At 40.4% G+C, this 15,438-nt stretch overlaps 1 protein-coding gene across 1 annotated transcript in view; it reads right to left on the reverse strand.

Moving 5' to 3' along the window:
* Positions 1–496: 496 nt before the first annotated feature.
* pnpla7a (patatin-like phospholipase domain containing 7a) overlaps positions 497–15,438 on the reverse strand; it is a 28,189-nt gene continuing 13,247 nt past the window's right edge. Inside the window, exons 21-36 of the mRNA XM_034123106.1 lie at positions 14,659–14,725; positions 14,405–14,554; positions 13,572–13,635; positions 13,175–13,343; positions 10,986–11,168; positions 10,701–10,819; positions 10,341–10,497; positions 8,903–9,019; positions 8,727–8,796; positions 8,152–8,268; positions 7,744–7,892; positions 7,455–7,607; positions 7,113–7,232; positions 5,392–5,476; positions 4,480–4,665; positions 497–3,506 (exon numbers count right to left, since the gene is read on the reverse strand). Coding sequence (XP_033978997.1) covers positions 4,544–4,665; positions 5,392–5,476; positions 7,113–7,232; positions 7,455–7,607; positions 7,744–7,892; positions 8,152–8,268; positions 8,727–8,796; positions 8,903–9,019; positions 10,341–10,497; positions 10,701–10,819; positions 10,986–11,168; positions 13,175–13,343; positions 13,572–13,635; positions 14,405–14,554; positions 14,659–14,725 — 1,842 coding nt within the window. The 3' untranslated portion in view covers positions 497–3,506; positions 4,480–4,543. The remainder of the gene's footprint in view (positions 3,507–4,479; positions 4,666–5,391; positions 5,477–7,112; positions 7,233–7,454; positions 7,608–7,743; positions 7,893–8,151; positions 8,269–8,726; positions 8,797–8,902; positions 9,020–10,340; positions 10,498–10,700; positions 10,820–10,985; positions 11,169–13,174; positions 13,344–13,571; positions 13,636–14,404; positions 14,555–14,658; positions 14,726–15,438) is intronic.

Raw genomic sequence — 15,438 nt, forward strand, 5'->3', positions numbered from 1 at the left:
TTTTAAATCTGAGGGGTGAACATTTAGCAAAACTTAGAATTGTCGGGTCCGGGAGTCGAACCAGGGCCGGTGTATTTTAGACATACTAAACTATATTACTATATATATATAGTATACTAATATATATCCTGTTACCATACCGGGAACTCTTTTTACTAACTACAGTATAGTATGAGTTTTTTTTAAAAGGTTTTGACAGACTATACTATGTTGTTTTAAAAAAATATTTTATCCTATGCCGTTTTTGCATGTTTTAAACATATTTTCGACATACTATACCATTTCGTTTTTTGCATATTTTTGACATACTATAATTTATTTTTATTAAATGATTCACATTTTGTGTTTTTTTTTCATTTGATGCTAGAATATGATTTATGTTTTGTATATGGTAACATGACTTTTTTGTTACAATGAAAAATAATATTAGTCATTTATTTTCTGTAGCAAACTGAGAGAGAATGATGGATAATAGAATAATGACTGACATACAGAGTACAACAGCAAAACAGTGATTTATTAGTAAGAATTGATTATCAAAAAGAACATTTATCAAATAACATAAATATAGACAAGTAACCAATGTCATACAGTCCAGGTAAACATTCATCATTGTACACTAATCCTAAATTAGGGCACGAGTGGTTGTGTTTCTGTAGGGTCATCTGAGGCTTTGTTACATTAACTTTATGGCACAGTTCCACACATTACACAAGCACTTAATCCATTACCATGTCCCATTTCATAAAGTAGAGATACATTCATTCTGCCAGAAAACATCAATTCATTGTGCTTGGTTTTTGGAAACCACCCAAAAATAAAAACGCACACCAGTGCAAAAAAACCATCACCTCCTTGGTAAACAATATTTTCCCATCTCTGCTTTTCTCTAATGTGTCCAGACTCCATTTCTCCAACACCATATGGGATCCCAAAGTGTTTATCACAAGGTTTCTCCTGCTGTCAGGCTGCAGGCACTGTAGCACCAGAGTTAGCCGCAGGATGCTATATTCAGAAAATAAGATCTGGAAAAGTTGCATTGATATTCTAACTTCATTGAATGTTACAGATACAGTACGTGACATGTGTTACTATCACTGTAACAACGCTTGTTGGCCAGATAATGACATGTTTGTCAATAAAAAGTATATACAAGTATATATTCATGATTCTTTCAGAACAAAAATGGTTAAGCACTTTTGTTATGGCTCATGTAATAAGGTGATTAATCATTACCAGAAATACTACTTACTTTGATAAACTATGAATCGTTCATAAATAACAAAACTGCCAAACATTTAAAAGGTTCCAGTTTCTCAGCTACAGGAACTTTTTAAATACTTTATACTACACTGAAGTACTCTGGGTTTTGGACGGTTGATTAGACAAATAAAATGTAGAGATGGCATCTTCGGCTCTAAGACATTTTCATATCCATTTCTTTCGTATAGACAAAAATATAAATCTGTTAACTGAACCAATAAAGATCACACAAATCAATTGTTAATGCTTGTTAGATGTAATTGGTGTGAAGTTAGCTCTTAAAGAATTGGTTAAATGTCATACAGAGAGGTTTGTTTAACACGATTTGAACTCAATCTGTTAGCGTATTTGTGCATTGCATTTCTGGAGTGATTGTCCAGTTATCGTGTGAAAAATCATCTAAGGTTTAGTTTGTCTACATTATTGGCTTCATTTTAAACATATTTTGTGTAATTGACTTATGTGTGCAAAGAAAATCATGTAAATGACCATTTCACGACACAAATACATCCAAATCACTGGAAACAAGTTGGAACCTGTGTTGACAAGCCAAGTAACAACATGTTCCTGTGAATAACTGATCTGCTGCTGCAAATAGCTCAAACTGCACTGAGGCGAGTGGAGCGTCACCCAAGAGATCCGCACTGCTGCTCAGTCTGTGTACGATTCAAGCCAGAAAACAGACGGGTGGGGGGTGGGGGGTGGGGGGGGGGAGATCTCGTGCTTTGAAGTGGAATGCAATAATTACTTCCCTCCGTGTCCCTGGTACGCTGCGTGTGACAAAACTGTGCTGACAGCCATGGCCACAGTGTGCGGCTTATTCTGATCTCTTTCTGCTTTTTGAAATGACGTTTGTCGATGTGGATCATCACAAAGACTGAATGTAGAAAAGTTAAAGAATGCCTGTGAACTTAGAACAATTACATATTTGGATGCCACTTTATCAGGTAGAAATGTACAATCCAGTACAACTGTTCTGCCATGAAGCCTACTTTATAATCACTCAAAGAAGTGTAAACACCATGTTTTAGCATTGAGATCATAGTTAGACTGCATTCTAATTAGTTGTATTTTGAATATTCTGCCACCCTAAATGTAGGTTAATGTGGCCAACAAATAAGAATATAAACACCTTAATATAATACAGTCAAGCACAACCTCATAGGATTGGTAAAGGTAGAATATATGGCTAGTGTGTTGTATTGACATTAGATTTACGGGTATACCTCATAAAGTGGCCCCTGATAGTATTTGTCTATCTTATCTCTAGTGGTATCTAGCCATGTAGATAGTTCTGCCCTTGTTTGACCAAGTTTCTGATATTTCTGCCCCAGAAAATACACATAAGGTGTTTTATAGAGAAATGTATTCAGAAAATAAAAAATGCTCAAACATCACTGTCAGCAGAGTGCACTTGATCTATGTTCTACTCAGGGAATTAAACCTGACGAAAACTCTTGACATTGCTGATTATTCAGAGCTTTGATTTACAAAAATGTGTTTGTGACCACTTACAATTTAAAGAATGTCTTAAGTCACATTACCTGTGGTCAGTCAAAAATTACCATCATTATTATAATTGTAGAATATTTGTTCTATTCGGAAAAGTTGAATTTGCTTCATAATAAAACGATCTGCATGTCTAGATAACAGGGAAGGGGAGAAACAGGTATTTTGGAATATAGGTTAACTGACACCATACATCTGTCTTCCTAGCATAATCAGCCATACGTAATAGTTCTCACTTCATGAATATCTCCTCACCTCTCCTACCGTCTGTCTATCTGTACTGGTGTTATTCATGTTAAGCTTCAGCAAGTACTCTTGACTCTCAATATGAGAAATGATTTGCATGCAGCTGCTCTTGTGTAAAAGGAATGCATAGGATTTGCAGCTGAGTAATTGCGAGACTCGCTGCTTGTAATCGTTTTTTTAAAGGGGGGGGGGGGGGGGCGTCCGTTAGTCATGTCAGCCACACTTAACGACGCTCGGCTACAGAGGGCACAATGGTTCTCGTTGTCATGCCGACAGGGGTAGGGGACAGGTTTTGTGTGGGGGGGGGGGGTGGAAAGACATACAGGTTACATTTTGGGTGACCTGATCAGTTAGAGGTCATTGCAGCAGTGTTCACTTCATGGACTGTTTGGTAAGGACTTCCTGGTGTGACGGACGGACGGGGGCGGGGCCTGGCTGCTGGAGGGTGAGGTGATGCGGGGTGCACGTCTCCCATCCAGCTCTTCATCCTGAGAATCACAAGGAAGGTCATGTATCAGTGAAGAAGCAAGGAGCTCAAATGACATTAATAATGCTATTGAATAAAGATACGTTTGTCTTGTCAATCAATTAACAATCTCAATGTGTATCTTATTCTAACTGTTCATCTTGCTCTTTCAATAACTAGCTAAACTTTAAAGTGTTAAGTAACCAAAATAAATGGCCTTTTATGGCCTGGGCTAGACCTCGAAACCACTCACGGATCCTCTCCTTAACCCTTTATAGGACACTATTAGGTTCACTCTAACCCATTTCAGGCCTCTGCTGATTGGTCAAATTCCCCAATGGCGTAGAGTGATCTTCGCTGATTGGCTGGGAGAAAACCACATGCTTTTCGACCTCACTGAGTCGCGGGGGGGGACGCCATGTTTGGTAACCCTAACCCAAATATGGTTCCTCGCCCGATAAAGGGTTAATCCACCATCAACATTCGATCTGTGTGATGTGCCGTTATCGTTACAGCGTTAATAATCCCCTTCTCTTTTGTTATAGTAGGGTACACGTAACACTTCTTTCTTGGACGGACAAAAGCTCCACTTGCCAGTTAAACTAAATCTTTTATGTACTGGAATATGCAATCATTTATTTGATTTGTCTGCTTTGGGAAACACTTTTTAAGGGTGACCAGGGTTTAAGAAGTTGGTCTCAAATTCATCGCCCAACAGCTTTCTCAGACCCTGTCTCTTAACTACAAGAAAAACACATCATTTAGTTTAATGAGGTGGCTCTCTAGTGTCTTCCACCTACTTTCAGGAAATGTTTTACGGCATTATTGATCACCTTCTAAAGAATGAATTGGCCTGGCTCCAGTGAACTTTAATCTCTTTCTGTACCAAAGCCAACAGGACACATTTGACTTTCCCAAAGTCTAGATTAAACATGCTCAAATGTATGTTGTGAAGAGAGAGAAAAACATGTACACTGCAGAAGTCTATGGTTTACCATTGTTTTAGACATGACTAAATGCATTGGCTTCTTTAAAGAAAAGAATGGCCATAGTGTGTGTTCACGCCGTGTCAGCAGTCTCCTCCCCCTCAGTGTGCTCTCCGTAGCGGTTATAGAGCTCCATGTCAGACAGAGCGCTCTCCAGAGCCTCCTCGTCGTAGTCAGTGTGGAAGTCTGACTCCTCTGAGGGAGGGGAGGGAGACAGGAAGCAGAGCATTGTGGGTGAATAAGTAAGAATATGTGGTGTGTAAGACAGGTGACAAATGGAAGTGGGGGGGCAGGTGAGTGAGTCAGAATATCAAAAATGTAAAAGTGTGACGAGCGATAGATGACAAATGCGTTAAAAATAGAAAGAGTGAGAGGGACGGAAATATCAAGGACAAACACCACTGGTAGCTGAATGATGCGAGTTACACACTTTAACTAAAGTTATATTATACAGCCTGATTTTTTTTTTAAAGTTCAGCATCAAAACATTTTGTGGGGCCCTGGTTTGGGAAATAAAATGTATGCATTATATTTGAATCATCTGCTGATGACGACTACTTTTTTACAAAATGCGATACATTAAAAAATGCCTATTAAGACTTTTTAATAATATTAAAAGGTCCGTAATAGTCCCTAAATTGAACTTTTAACACTTTCTAAGACCCTGCTGACAGCCTGTACAATATGGTTGCATACATTTTAACATGTAACTGCTAAAATGTATTCTGCAATGGAGATTCAGAAATTGATTTGCTCCTCGATGCGAAACAGACAGGAAAAAGAATCTATAAACAAATAACAGCGAGCATGGGAAAGACAAACATGGAGGAGAAACACTATCAGCATGTTTCTCTGTACACATGTGTAACTAAAGTACGATGGAGGGTGTGTCTGAAGAGGGGAAGTGTGTCAGTGTTTTACCGTCCACCAGGACAGGTTTGACGGGCTCGATGCGGGACACGATTTCTGCCAGGTCAGTGAAGGAGGCATTGGGACACGTCAGCACCTGGAAGACAAGTATAAACATTACAGAAATGATTTAAATAAACTGAGCCATCGTTTATCAACCACATCTAACATCAACCACACTTTTTAAGGGCCTGATTTAGAAAATTGCCAATTGGGGAAAAAGAGACACAAAATCTGTCCATATATTAAAGGTGGGGTAGGTAAGTTTGAGAAACCGGCTCGAGATCGCTAGAATTTGAAAATACACAGCCGGAGAAAATCTGCCACTTCCTTACAGAGCCCCTCCTCCAACACACACGAACGCGCACATGACCAATGAGGGCACGAGATAAGTTTGTGCACAGATGGAAGGCTGACAGGCAGGTAGGCCATCCAGTTATTTTAGCCGGGCCGGCTAAAATGATTGGTCGTGCTTTTTACAGTACTACAGCTTCCACAGATGACATTTTTTTATGGATTTTTTGTCAAAGCACTGAAGATATTCATTGCTATCGGGATGTTAAGAGCATTCTATGGAATATAACAAAAAGTGTATCTCGAGCCGGTTTCTCAAACTTACCTACCCCACCTTTAAACAGATGTCCACCATGTAAACAGAAAACCACAGAGAGGAAACCAGCGAAAGCTTTGAGGCAAAAATGTTCTCATGGCGATCTAATTGTTGCCATTTTCACTTCTATCATGTCAGCTTGAATGGACATAACATTTGTGCACACTCATTTCGGTTAGGACCAATTCTGACTATTGTCTCACCGGTGGATATGATCTTCTTTGTTTCCTCAGACACAATTCAAGGATCAGTGGTTTTTCTTGAAATCATTAGATTTAATGTTGTTTTTTTTAGACACAATCACCCCCTTTTGTTTTCAAATGTCTACCACCATCTCGGTTAGAGAAGCATCTTTTCCCCTGAGGGTGCTCCCTACAATAGCAACTTAAAAATATCTAAAAAAAAGATCACAATTATTCAGGTTAATGTGATGCTTTGCGGCTATTCTCAAAACTCATTTAGATATCAGCCCTAGTATCTGATCCTCTGATCTGATGTTGTTCATATTTGTGCTGATTATCTCAACCCTTTTCATCATTCTGTCTTCTTCCTTGTTTAGTTGGTCTTTTGTCTCTCATTGTCATAGCTCAGGGACAAATCTGGTTTACGGCTAATCCGTGTTTCTGTGCTTTAAGAGAACAGCCTGATGCAGAGTTTTAATTGTATTACTTTAACCGCAGTGTAGCCCAAAGCCTGCAACATCAGGCTGTTGACATTGAAATGCAGCTGGCAATGAAAAGCGTAGAAACGAGAGAAAATATTAAACGTATAGTACACCCATGTGGTTGATTAAACACACATTGACTGCAAATGAGATTAAAGACGCCGACTGAACTGGAGAGGATGTGAATTTTGCTTTGTTCTTTTTGCACAGATGGGTACTAATGCAGAGCAGTCACTGAGATAATGTGTTTGTGAGCTTATCAGTTTGATTGCTAAACCCAGACGATCTAAACAATAAGAGATCGAGAAACAACTTTGAAGATGTCCTCTGTCAGCTACTTTACTGTAAATCACAAATATACATACTTATACTTCACACTACGAGTTAAACTAGGCCCAGGCTCTGGTGTTGCTCTGCATTTAACTGTACTTAAATGTTTCCCTCTTCCTCCATCCTTACATTGTTCTTGCTCTGGGTGTTGTGGAACTCCTCCTGGTGTCGGTCTTTCAACATTTTCTCCACCACTCCGCTGCGCGTCCACACGTCAAACACAGTCTTTCCGTGCTGGTATCCCACCTCCTGCATTTCACAAATACACAGATATCAGTGTATATTATACATATCTTTATACATATTTCTATTACTCGGGATGTTGGGAAGTATTTCGATCTCTCTGTCTGTACACACAAACTGAACAAATGACAATAAAGTTGACTTTGACTGTCTCTACTGATGGCCAAAATCTATAAGACACCTCAGGATACTTTATGAAAACGTTATACGTGTTCTGCGTAAACTTACAGCAATCTCGTCAAACTTGCCAAACTCCAGAGTGCGGTATCTGTCGATCGGAGGTCTGATGTACTCGCAGTAGTCGCTGCTCTTCACAGACTCCAGCTGTCTAACGCAGCACACGTAGGCCAGGCGAGTCTGGATCTCTGCCATGTTTAACACCTAAAACAGCAAGTGTGGAAACGAGCATATGCATCACGTACAATAATATCCTCATACTTATTCATAGGACTCATTTAGTTTCAAAACACAACCGCGCACAGTCTGTTGTGTCTTCATTTTTTTATCAATCCATTACCTTTACTTTCTCAGCTAGGGGGTTGAGGCGTTTCCATAGCAGCCACCAGCCTGAGAGTGAGTCTCCGTAATTAGTGAGGTTGGTTTCATCCCGGCTGCCCACGTCGATAGCTATCACCACTTTGGCCCCCATGGAGCGCGCCACATCAGCTGGGAGAAGGAAATAGGGTGGAGATTGAGAAATAATCAATCATACATGGGTGTTAAAATAGAAGATACCTGATTCATCTTCAGGTATTTTTAAATATGCGCAAATAGCACAGCAGCACTGATATATGCTATTTGCTTGGCAGCGCAGTAAGGAGATAGTGTTATCGTTTGCGGATGTTTGAGATTTCCTTTTTGTGTTATATGTGCAGGTTCAGCAATCTTGGGGCCTTTTTGTAAATGTGCCTTAATTGTAACACACCTGGCAGGTTGTTGATGTAGCCTCCATCCATCAGCAGGTGTCCATCTTTGGGGTCGCAGAGCGGAGGTAGATACCCAGACAGAGACATGCTGGCGCGAACATACCGCCACAGAGAACCTCAAACAGAAAACAGAAAACGGTGTTATGCCTCTTCAGCACTATGTATTACATTTTATATATCCTTTATTTAACCCACGTAAAATCTCTTTTCCAAGAGAGACCTGGCCAAGAAGGGCAGCATGACGAAGTTACAACAGATAAAACACAGACAAGACAGGCAGACAAATACAGCTGTAAAACACAAATGAAAGGGCACATTAGCCAGTCAATATGCGAAATAAAACAAACTATTAAAAATCATTAAAAACTGGCAAAAATGTAATTGGTATTAAATTGAAGGCAACCAACCTGAACTGGAAGAAAATGAGTCATCAGTGAGACTAATTAAAGGGTCAGTTCACCAATGAGGACAGTGGACATCTCAGAAGCAGATAAATGAGAAAGCAGCAGCAGAATCTAAGAAAACGCTCTTTCTGTTATAACGGGTTTAAGACAAAAAAAGAAAGTGCACCTACCATCAGTGTGTACTCTCATGGCGGAGGCAGTGATGTCAGTTGTAATATTGAAGTATGGGATCCGAAGGTCCTGAATACACAACAGATCAGATAAACAAACGTTAACATGATCCTGTTGACTTTGCAACATGCATGCTGATCTCTATGCCTCGTTTTATAGTTCTTTGTGAACTCGCCTCAATCTGTTTGCCCTTGAAGACATTGCTGACGCTTGAGTTGAAGGCAGCGCCGGAGAACATGGAGGTCACTGGGTACGTCAAGTCCAGAACCTTCTTGAATACCGATGTCATCCCCTTCAAAGAAAGAAAGAAAGGTCAAATGACTTCTGTCCTACACAAGATGTCTCTGTCTGAATTCATCCCTGAAATTAAAGCAGAATTTTGATTCATTGGTTTTGGGTTGTTGTTGCTGTACAAAAGTGTTTTGTATACATGCTTTTCAATGACAAAAACTTCAAAAAAGGAGATCAATTCATTCCTTATCATTTCAACAGCGCAAACTGTCCTGTTCTGACTTTGCTAAGGACAAACGTTTTATTACAGCAGTGGTTATTTTTATTTGATACAGCTACACAGCCAGCTGCATCTGAAGAAAAAAGGTTTAGAACCAAGGACAGAACCACAGGAGGACGGGGAGGCGGGAGTCGCGGGACACACTGCGGGAGGACCAATCACACTCCTTGCTCAGCCTGCAGACTGAGGAGGTGTCTCAAATCAGCCGTCAAGGATGTTCACGGGGTTAAAGACCCAAAGATGACTTCATATTACAACTAAGCGTTTCAGTTCAACAGTGTATGTAAAACTATACACATTTGACTTTTAATGGTTCATCAGCAAAGTGTAGTTAATAAAATAGAAAGTAGAAAAGAGGTCTTAGCTGCATTATAATTTAAATAGAATGACGTGAGAGAGAGAGTCACCTTCACAAGGACAGTCGTCACTATAAAATGTAAACTGCTTGAACATATTCCTCTTCTACCCGAGTAAAAGCCGTTTCAATCAGATTGTCTTTCACAAAACACAATCTTGTCTAATAAATAATCAACATTAAACATTTGTTTGTCACAGTTGTTGGCCTAATTCAAGGCTGCCATCTAACGGGACAAAACTTCTCCTGGCTCTGCAGTCAGCATATGTTGTGCAACAGATTATACAGTGTCATGATACATCAACAAGTTATTCCAAAAACAGTAGGAAGGGGTTTCCTGCTGGAAAAAATGCTGAATGTCTGCTCAAATACTAATAATAATAAGGAGCCACTCCCCACGCCCCTCTGAGAGATATTTGGTTAAAAAGAACACAATGGTGCTCTAGGAGGAGATTCAGGTGATAAGGTGGGGGGGGGGGGGTTACCTTGGTTGGTGATTGGCTAATGGTTAAACAAGCCAAAAAATCGTTATGACATCATAAAGTGGCCAAAATCTGATCAGCTGATTTTCAGACAGGTTTTTATATAAATGAATCAGGACAAAAAGTGACCAAATCTTTGTTCCTGAAACTTTCAGAATCTCTTTACACAGAGGGGACACATGTTTATGTATAAAAGACATGAAAAGTGGATTTTGCATAATAGGTGACCTTTAAAAGACTAGTGTCATGTTGCTCTGACTCTCACCATGGCCCACTCTCTGGCCCTCATCCTCATGCGGCTGTGGCTCTTGTCCTCAGCGTATATTGCACCCATCAGGGAGCCTATAGAGGTGCCACCGATGAGGTCCACTGGGATGCCGGCTTCACAGAGAGCTCGCACTACCCCCACCTGGGAACAGCCCCTGAACAGGAGATAAACAACAGAGAGAAACTTAACTACTTATCCAAAAAAAGATGCAGGTGGGCTGAGAGATTAAACAAAAAGCTTTGTGATTAAAGGTCTTAGGCTCTGATTATAAAATCCATTAAACCCAGAAGAGTGTTTCAGATGTTATATATAAAAGTGAATGTCTTAGATTCATTTGAAGACAGACAGGAGCGTTACCTGGCCCCTCCCCCTCCCAGGATGAGAGCAATAGAGTTTCCTGTGAGGACTCGAGCCAGGCGGGAGAAGTCTGAGTGGCGGTCTGCAGGCTTCTCAAACACACGTAGATACAGCTCCAACTGCAAAACAGAAACATTGAGATTACTATAATACAAGTAGAGAGTGGGATGTTGAGAGGAATGAACTGGATGAGAGATAATAGATTATAAAAAGGCCTAAATGCAAGATGGAAACAGCCACAGGGGAGAATTAAAGAGAAGGAAAAACAACTTTCTTAATTCTTACCAATTTGGGCAGGCTCCTCTTAGAGAAGACCCTTCGGGGACAGAAGAGGTGGAGGTGTCTGGAGATCCAGCTCCGCATGTTGAGCCAGTCCACAGTTCCTTTGGGTGGGGGGCCGTCCTCTCGGTGCAGCAGCACCAGCTGCTTCTGGGCCCGCACCGCACTTCCTTCCAACATGCGCTCCAGCTAGAGGGAAGACATGGAGCACAGATGTTTTACACATGTTATTCTCCTCACTCTCTTCACAGTAGGGATGCTCGATTATGGCAAAAATCATAATCACGATTATTTTGGTCAATAACTGATATCACGATTATTAAAAACGATTATCCATTTACTTTGAAAACATCAATTTATGAAAAGAAAAAATGTAAACAGTATGTTTTTAACAGTTGATTACCCTGAACTTTAAGTATAATTCAACTGAAAACACAATAAAAAAAATGTTTATTAAAAATTATAATAAATAAAAAAGAAAATTATAATAATAATAGTTTTATTTCGATTACGTTGTTTTCGTAATCGTTGCAAGCCAAAATCGTAATCGAGATTAAAATTTGATTAATTACACAGCCCTACTTCACAGTGGCTCCTGTGGAGTGCTTGCACAGAATTTCGAGTGTTTCCAAGAAGAATACTGCGAACACCTGAAGCCTAGAGGCATGTATTGATTGCAATTTTTATATTTATTTTCATGACTATTTACAGGTTTTTCAGCGACAAACAAGTATCTATTTTAGACTCTTATTTAGAAATGTATCTTTATGTAAAAGAGATGCACTGTGATGTAGGGTTGCAGCTTAGGCCATCAAAACAGAATAGGAGATATTTGGGGAGACTCATTTATAATAATTACATTTCCGTTCATTTCATTCACATTTTGTCAAGTGAAATTTCGCAGTTTCTTTGAAGAAGGCTAAATAACCTGCGAGGAAGGTCAGATCTGTTCCTCAGTCAACACACCCTCTGCTAAAGGTTCTCGTGTGTGTGTGTGTGTGTGTGTGTGTGTGTGTGTGTGTGTGTGTGTGTGTGTGTGTGTGTGTGTGTGTGTGTGTGTGTGTGTGTGTGTGTGTGTGTGTGTGTGTGTGTGTGTGTGTGTGTGTGTGTGTGTGTGTGTGTGTGTGTGTGTGTGTGTGTGTGTGTGTGTGTGTGTGTGTGTGTGTGTGTGTGTGTGTGTGGTGTGTGTGTGTGTGTGTGTGTGTGTGTGTGTGTGTGTGTGTGTGTGTGTGTGTGTGTGTGTGTGTGTGTGTGTGTGTGTGTGTGTGCCCTGAAAGATAAAACCCAGAGCTATGACTCATTCCGAGCCTGGGCTGATATTGATCGGTCCATCTCCTGTTAAAAACGGGGATACATTCTTTACCTTTCTCTGTGCCCATTTGTCCCTTAGAAGGCAATTACCTCCCCTTCATCAGCTGGACCGGCGCTTCCTTTCTCCCGCACCCCCTCTCTCTTTAACAACATCCACCCTTTTGCTCATTTAGTCAATACGCCCAAGGGTCAGATACAAACCCCCACCGTGATTCTATCTAGAGGATAACTGACCCTAATATCAAATCACAAAAACACCTATTAACAGTAATCGGTGTGATGATTTCTCTGGAGAGGAAATCCTGACAAAAGGTGAGTTAATGTATGGTGAGCTGTACCAAGCACCATTAACCCTTTAAGGTTTTCAATTAACTTCCAGCTTTCAAGATGTTCAGATTTGATGTTAGATTCTTTTTAAATGTCTCATGTTGTGGAGATTAGCTGATAAAGACACTTTTTCTGTTGTAGTGCAGCAAATCCAGCAAAAAGACTAAAACCAACAATAACCTCATCCTCCTAGAAATGATTGTCAGTGTGTCGAAGGTCAGATATAGATTTTTCCGCCACACAGTGAGTAATGTGGTACTAAAGAGATAATGAATGCGCATTAGGTTCATTTTGAGTCACTCTCCCATATACAGTCCTGCAGCAAAAAATACGCCCAAATCCTACACTGAAAATTACAAGACAGATACAATAAGGAATTGTGTTGGCTAAAAACTACAGTTCCCAACTTTTTTGTTAATAAATGGACACAACAAGTAATCACCTTTTTTGTTGTTCAACTCTAACCTCCTTGAGAACAAATATAATTCCTTACCCCATAGCCCATTTGCCTCCCTATTCTCCTCCCACCTCTCTCCACACCCACCCTAACATCTCACCTCCCCCACGGCAGGGTCCTGCTCTCCTAGTCCCACGATAATGATGCAGTCGGCCTGACGGATGCAGCGCTGCGTCCAGGGGGTCAGTGTGTAGTCCGTCTGGTACAGAACTATGCGATGGATGTCTTCCTGTTGGCCCAGCCAGCTGGACAGACGGTACTCGTGGACACTGCAGAGGGAAGAAGTGCATTAATGACAGCCGAGCTGGCAGAATACTGAAGATCCATTTGTGCCAATTAAGTATACTTAAGCTGAATGTAATTAGTGAGCCAGAAAGACAGCCAGCCAAAAAAGTATTAAATAAGCCAACAAGTAGTAAGAGCAGAGTATGTTGGGGGGGGGGGCTGAGGAGAATGAACCACTTTCCACACGTTTCTCAGTGAGTCACAAATCACACCTGTCTAATGCTGCAGCTCCAAGACGCTGTTTAATGACATCACTGGTCAGCAGAAGCGTGGGACCTGTATGTGGAAAAACACAGCAGGTACAGTCAATGTGATGGGTTTAAACACTCTTGACTCAGACAGGCGGCATGAGAAGTGCTTTTAATCATAATATTACAATAAACCAATGGACAAAGGGTTCTGCACTGGGAGTACAGGTAACATACTTTACTGTTTTAGCCATTACATTCAAAGCCATAAAACACACTGGACAGGACAGACACTCCCTTAGGCTTTAAACGCTCTTGCTGGAATAAAATCCAATTTCCTCAATTCAATATGTACCGAAGGCACCCTCCCAGTTCAGATTGGAGGCCTGGAGTAAACAGGAGATCCTAACAAACTACAAAGAATCACACTACACACCTACGCAATGATTACATTCAGGCAAACTGTAGAATACAACCTCTTTGGACAATTTATATACTTATTGAAAACAAGCTACAAAATGTAATACCTTGGAAAATGCCGTTTAATACTTTTTAATAGCCTTAATTTTCGCTAAATTGATATATCAACTTTTAATACCCCGCGGACACCCTGACAAGATGACCAGACACATCACACCTAAGTTGTATGAGTCGAGCAGAACAAGGCTCTGGTTGGGCGGCCATAAGCGGAGGTTTCTTGAGAAGGCGGAATGTGTGCCAACGCTGGAAATGGTTTGGGCTAATTTAATATTATATAAAAAGAGACCATCCAGAACCTGAAGTGTCCTCGACCCTGAGCTCTGCCCTCTCTGCGGAGGATGGCACTGAAAACTCCCGTCAGCAAGATTATTTCTTACCTATTGCCATGAGTGCATGCTGCAGCTCCAGGGTGAAGGCGGTGAGAGGCACTTCTTCTGATACAGGCAGCACCGTCACCGTGGAGAGGTTGGACGCTTGGTTCCCCGCATCCCACTTACTGCCCGGAGTGTGAAGGGCTAAACTGCGAGCTGAGGACATGCACACACATTAGCAAACCTCCCCCTCAACAGTGAGTGGAGATTAACACCAACACAGGTGGAGGCAACACTCTGAGCATATGAAGATACCTCACCTGTCAGAGGACCGTTGACCTGCTGGAGGATCTTCTGCCCCAGTAAGTGGATCAACCTGGTGACAACCTGAGAGGCCAGAATATTTAATAAGAGCCTTTGTGTTACAAGTTGCAACTTTCCCATCATGTAAATAGTTATGCTTTAGATATGTTCGCAACAACATTTGAATTCAAAATACAAAGAAAATACATTTTTGGGAACCCTTTACTATTACTGGATGATATAGGATCTTATTGCGGAACGTAAAACATATAATGAGATGATTGTGGTGAATTTTCATTTTTGGAATAATCATGAATATCTTCACACAAAAAAATTAAGGAAATATCATTTAAGAAAGAACACATTTTTTATTATTATACTTTATTGTGCATGGATCTTAATATTTAACATATTTAATTAAAGATTGCAGGTTTTCCCATAAAAGGATGTTCCCTGAAAAATGTATGTGTCTGTGATACAATTCAATATTTGTTTCTTAACTAAATGTACCGTAAAGTTATGTTTTAGGAAGGTTTTTTGTGCCATTTCAGTTATATTTAGATGATAAGTGGGATATTATAGTAAATCAAAAAAAATTCAGCAGGGATAATTGTGGCATGAATTTTTCATATGGTCCCATGCCTTCCCTTTACCCACACTTTTGTGAAGTTGATGATGAATTATAGATGTTCTCATTGTCTGGGGTAACATCTTCATTCATTTTCAAAGCTGACCTTTTGGACATTTCTACAATCAAATCAATATCCAATAAAAACTCATTGAAAATGAATTGTGTT

The sequence above is a fragment of the Trematomus bernacchii genome, unplaced genomic scaffold, assembly GCF_902827165.1.
Source record: "Trematomus bernacchii unplaced genomic scaffold, fTreBer1.1, whole genome shotgun sequence".
Classification (NCBI taxonomy): Eukaryota; Metazoa; Chordata; class Actinopteri; order Perciformes; family Nototheniidae; genus Trematomus; species Trematomus bernacchii.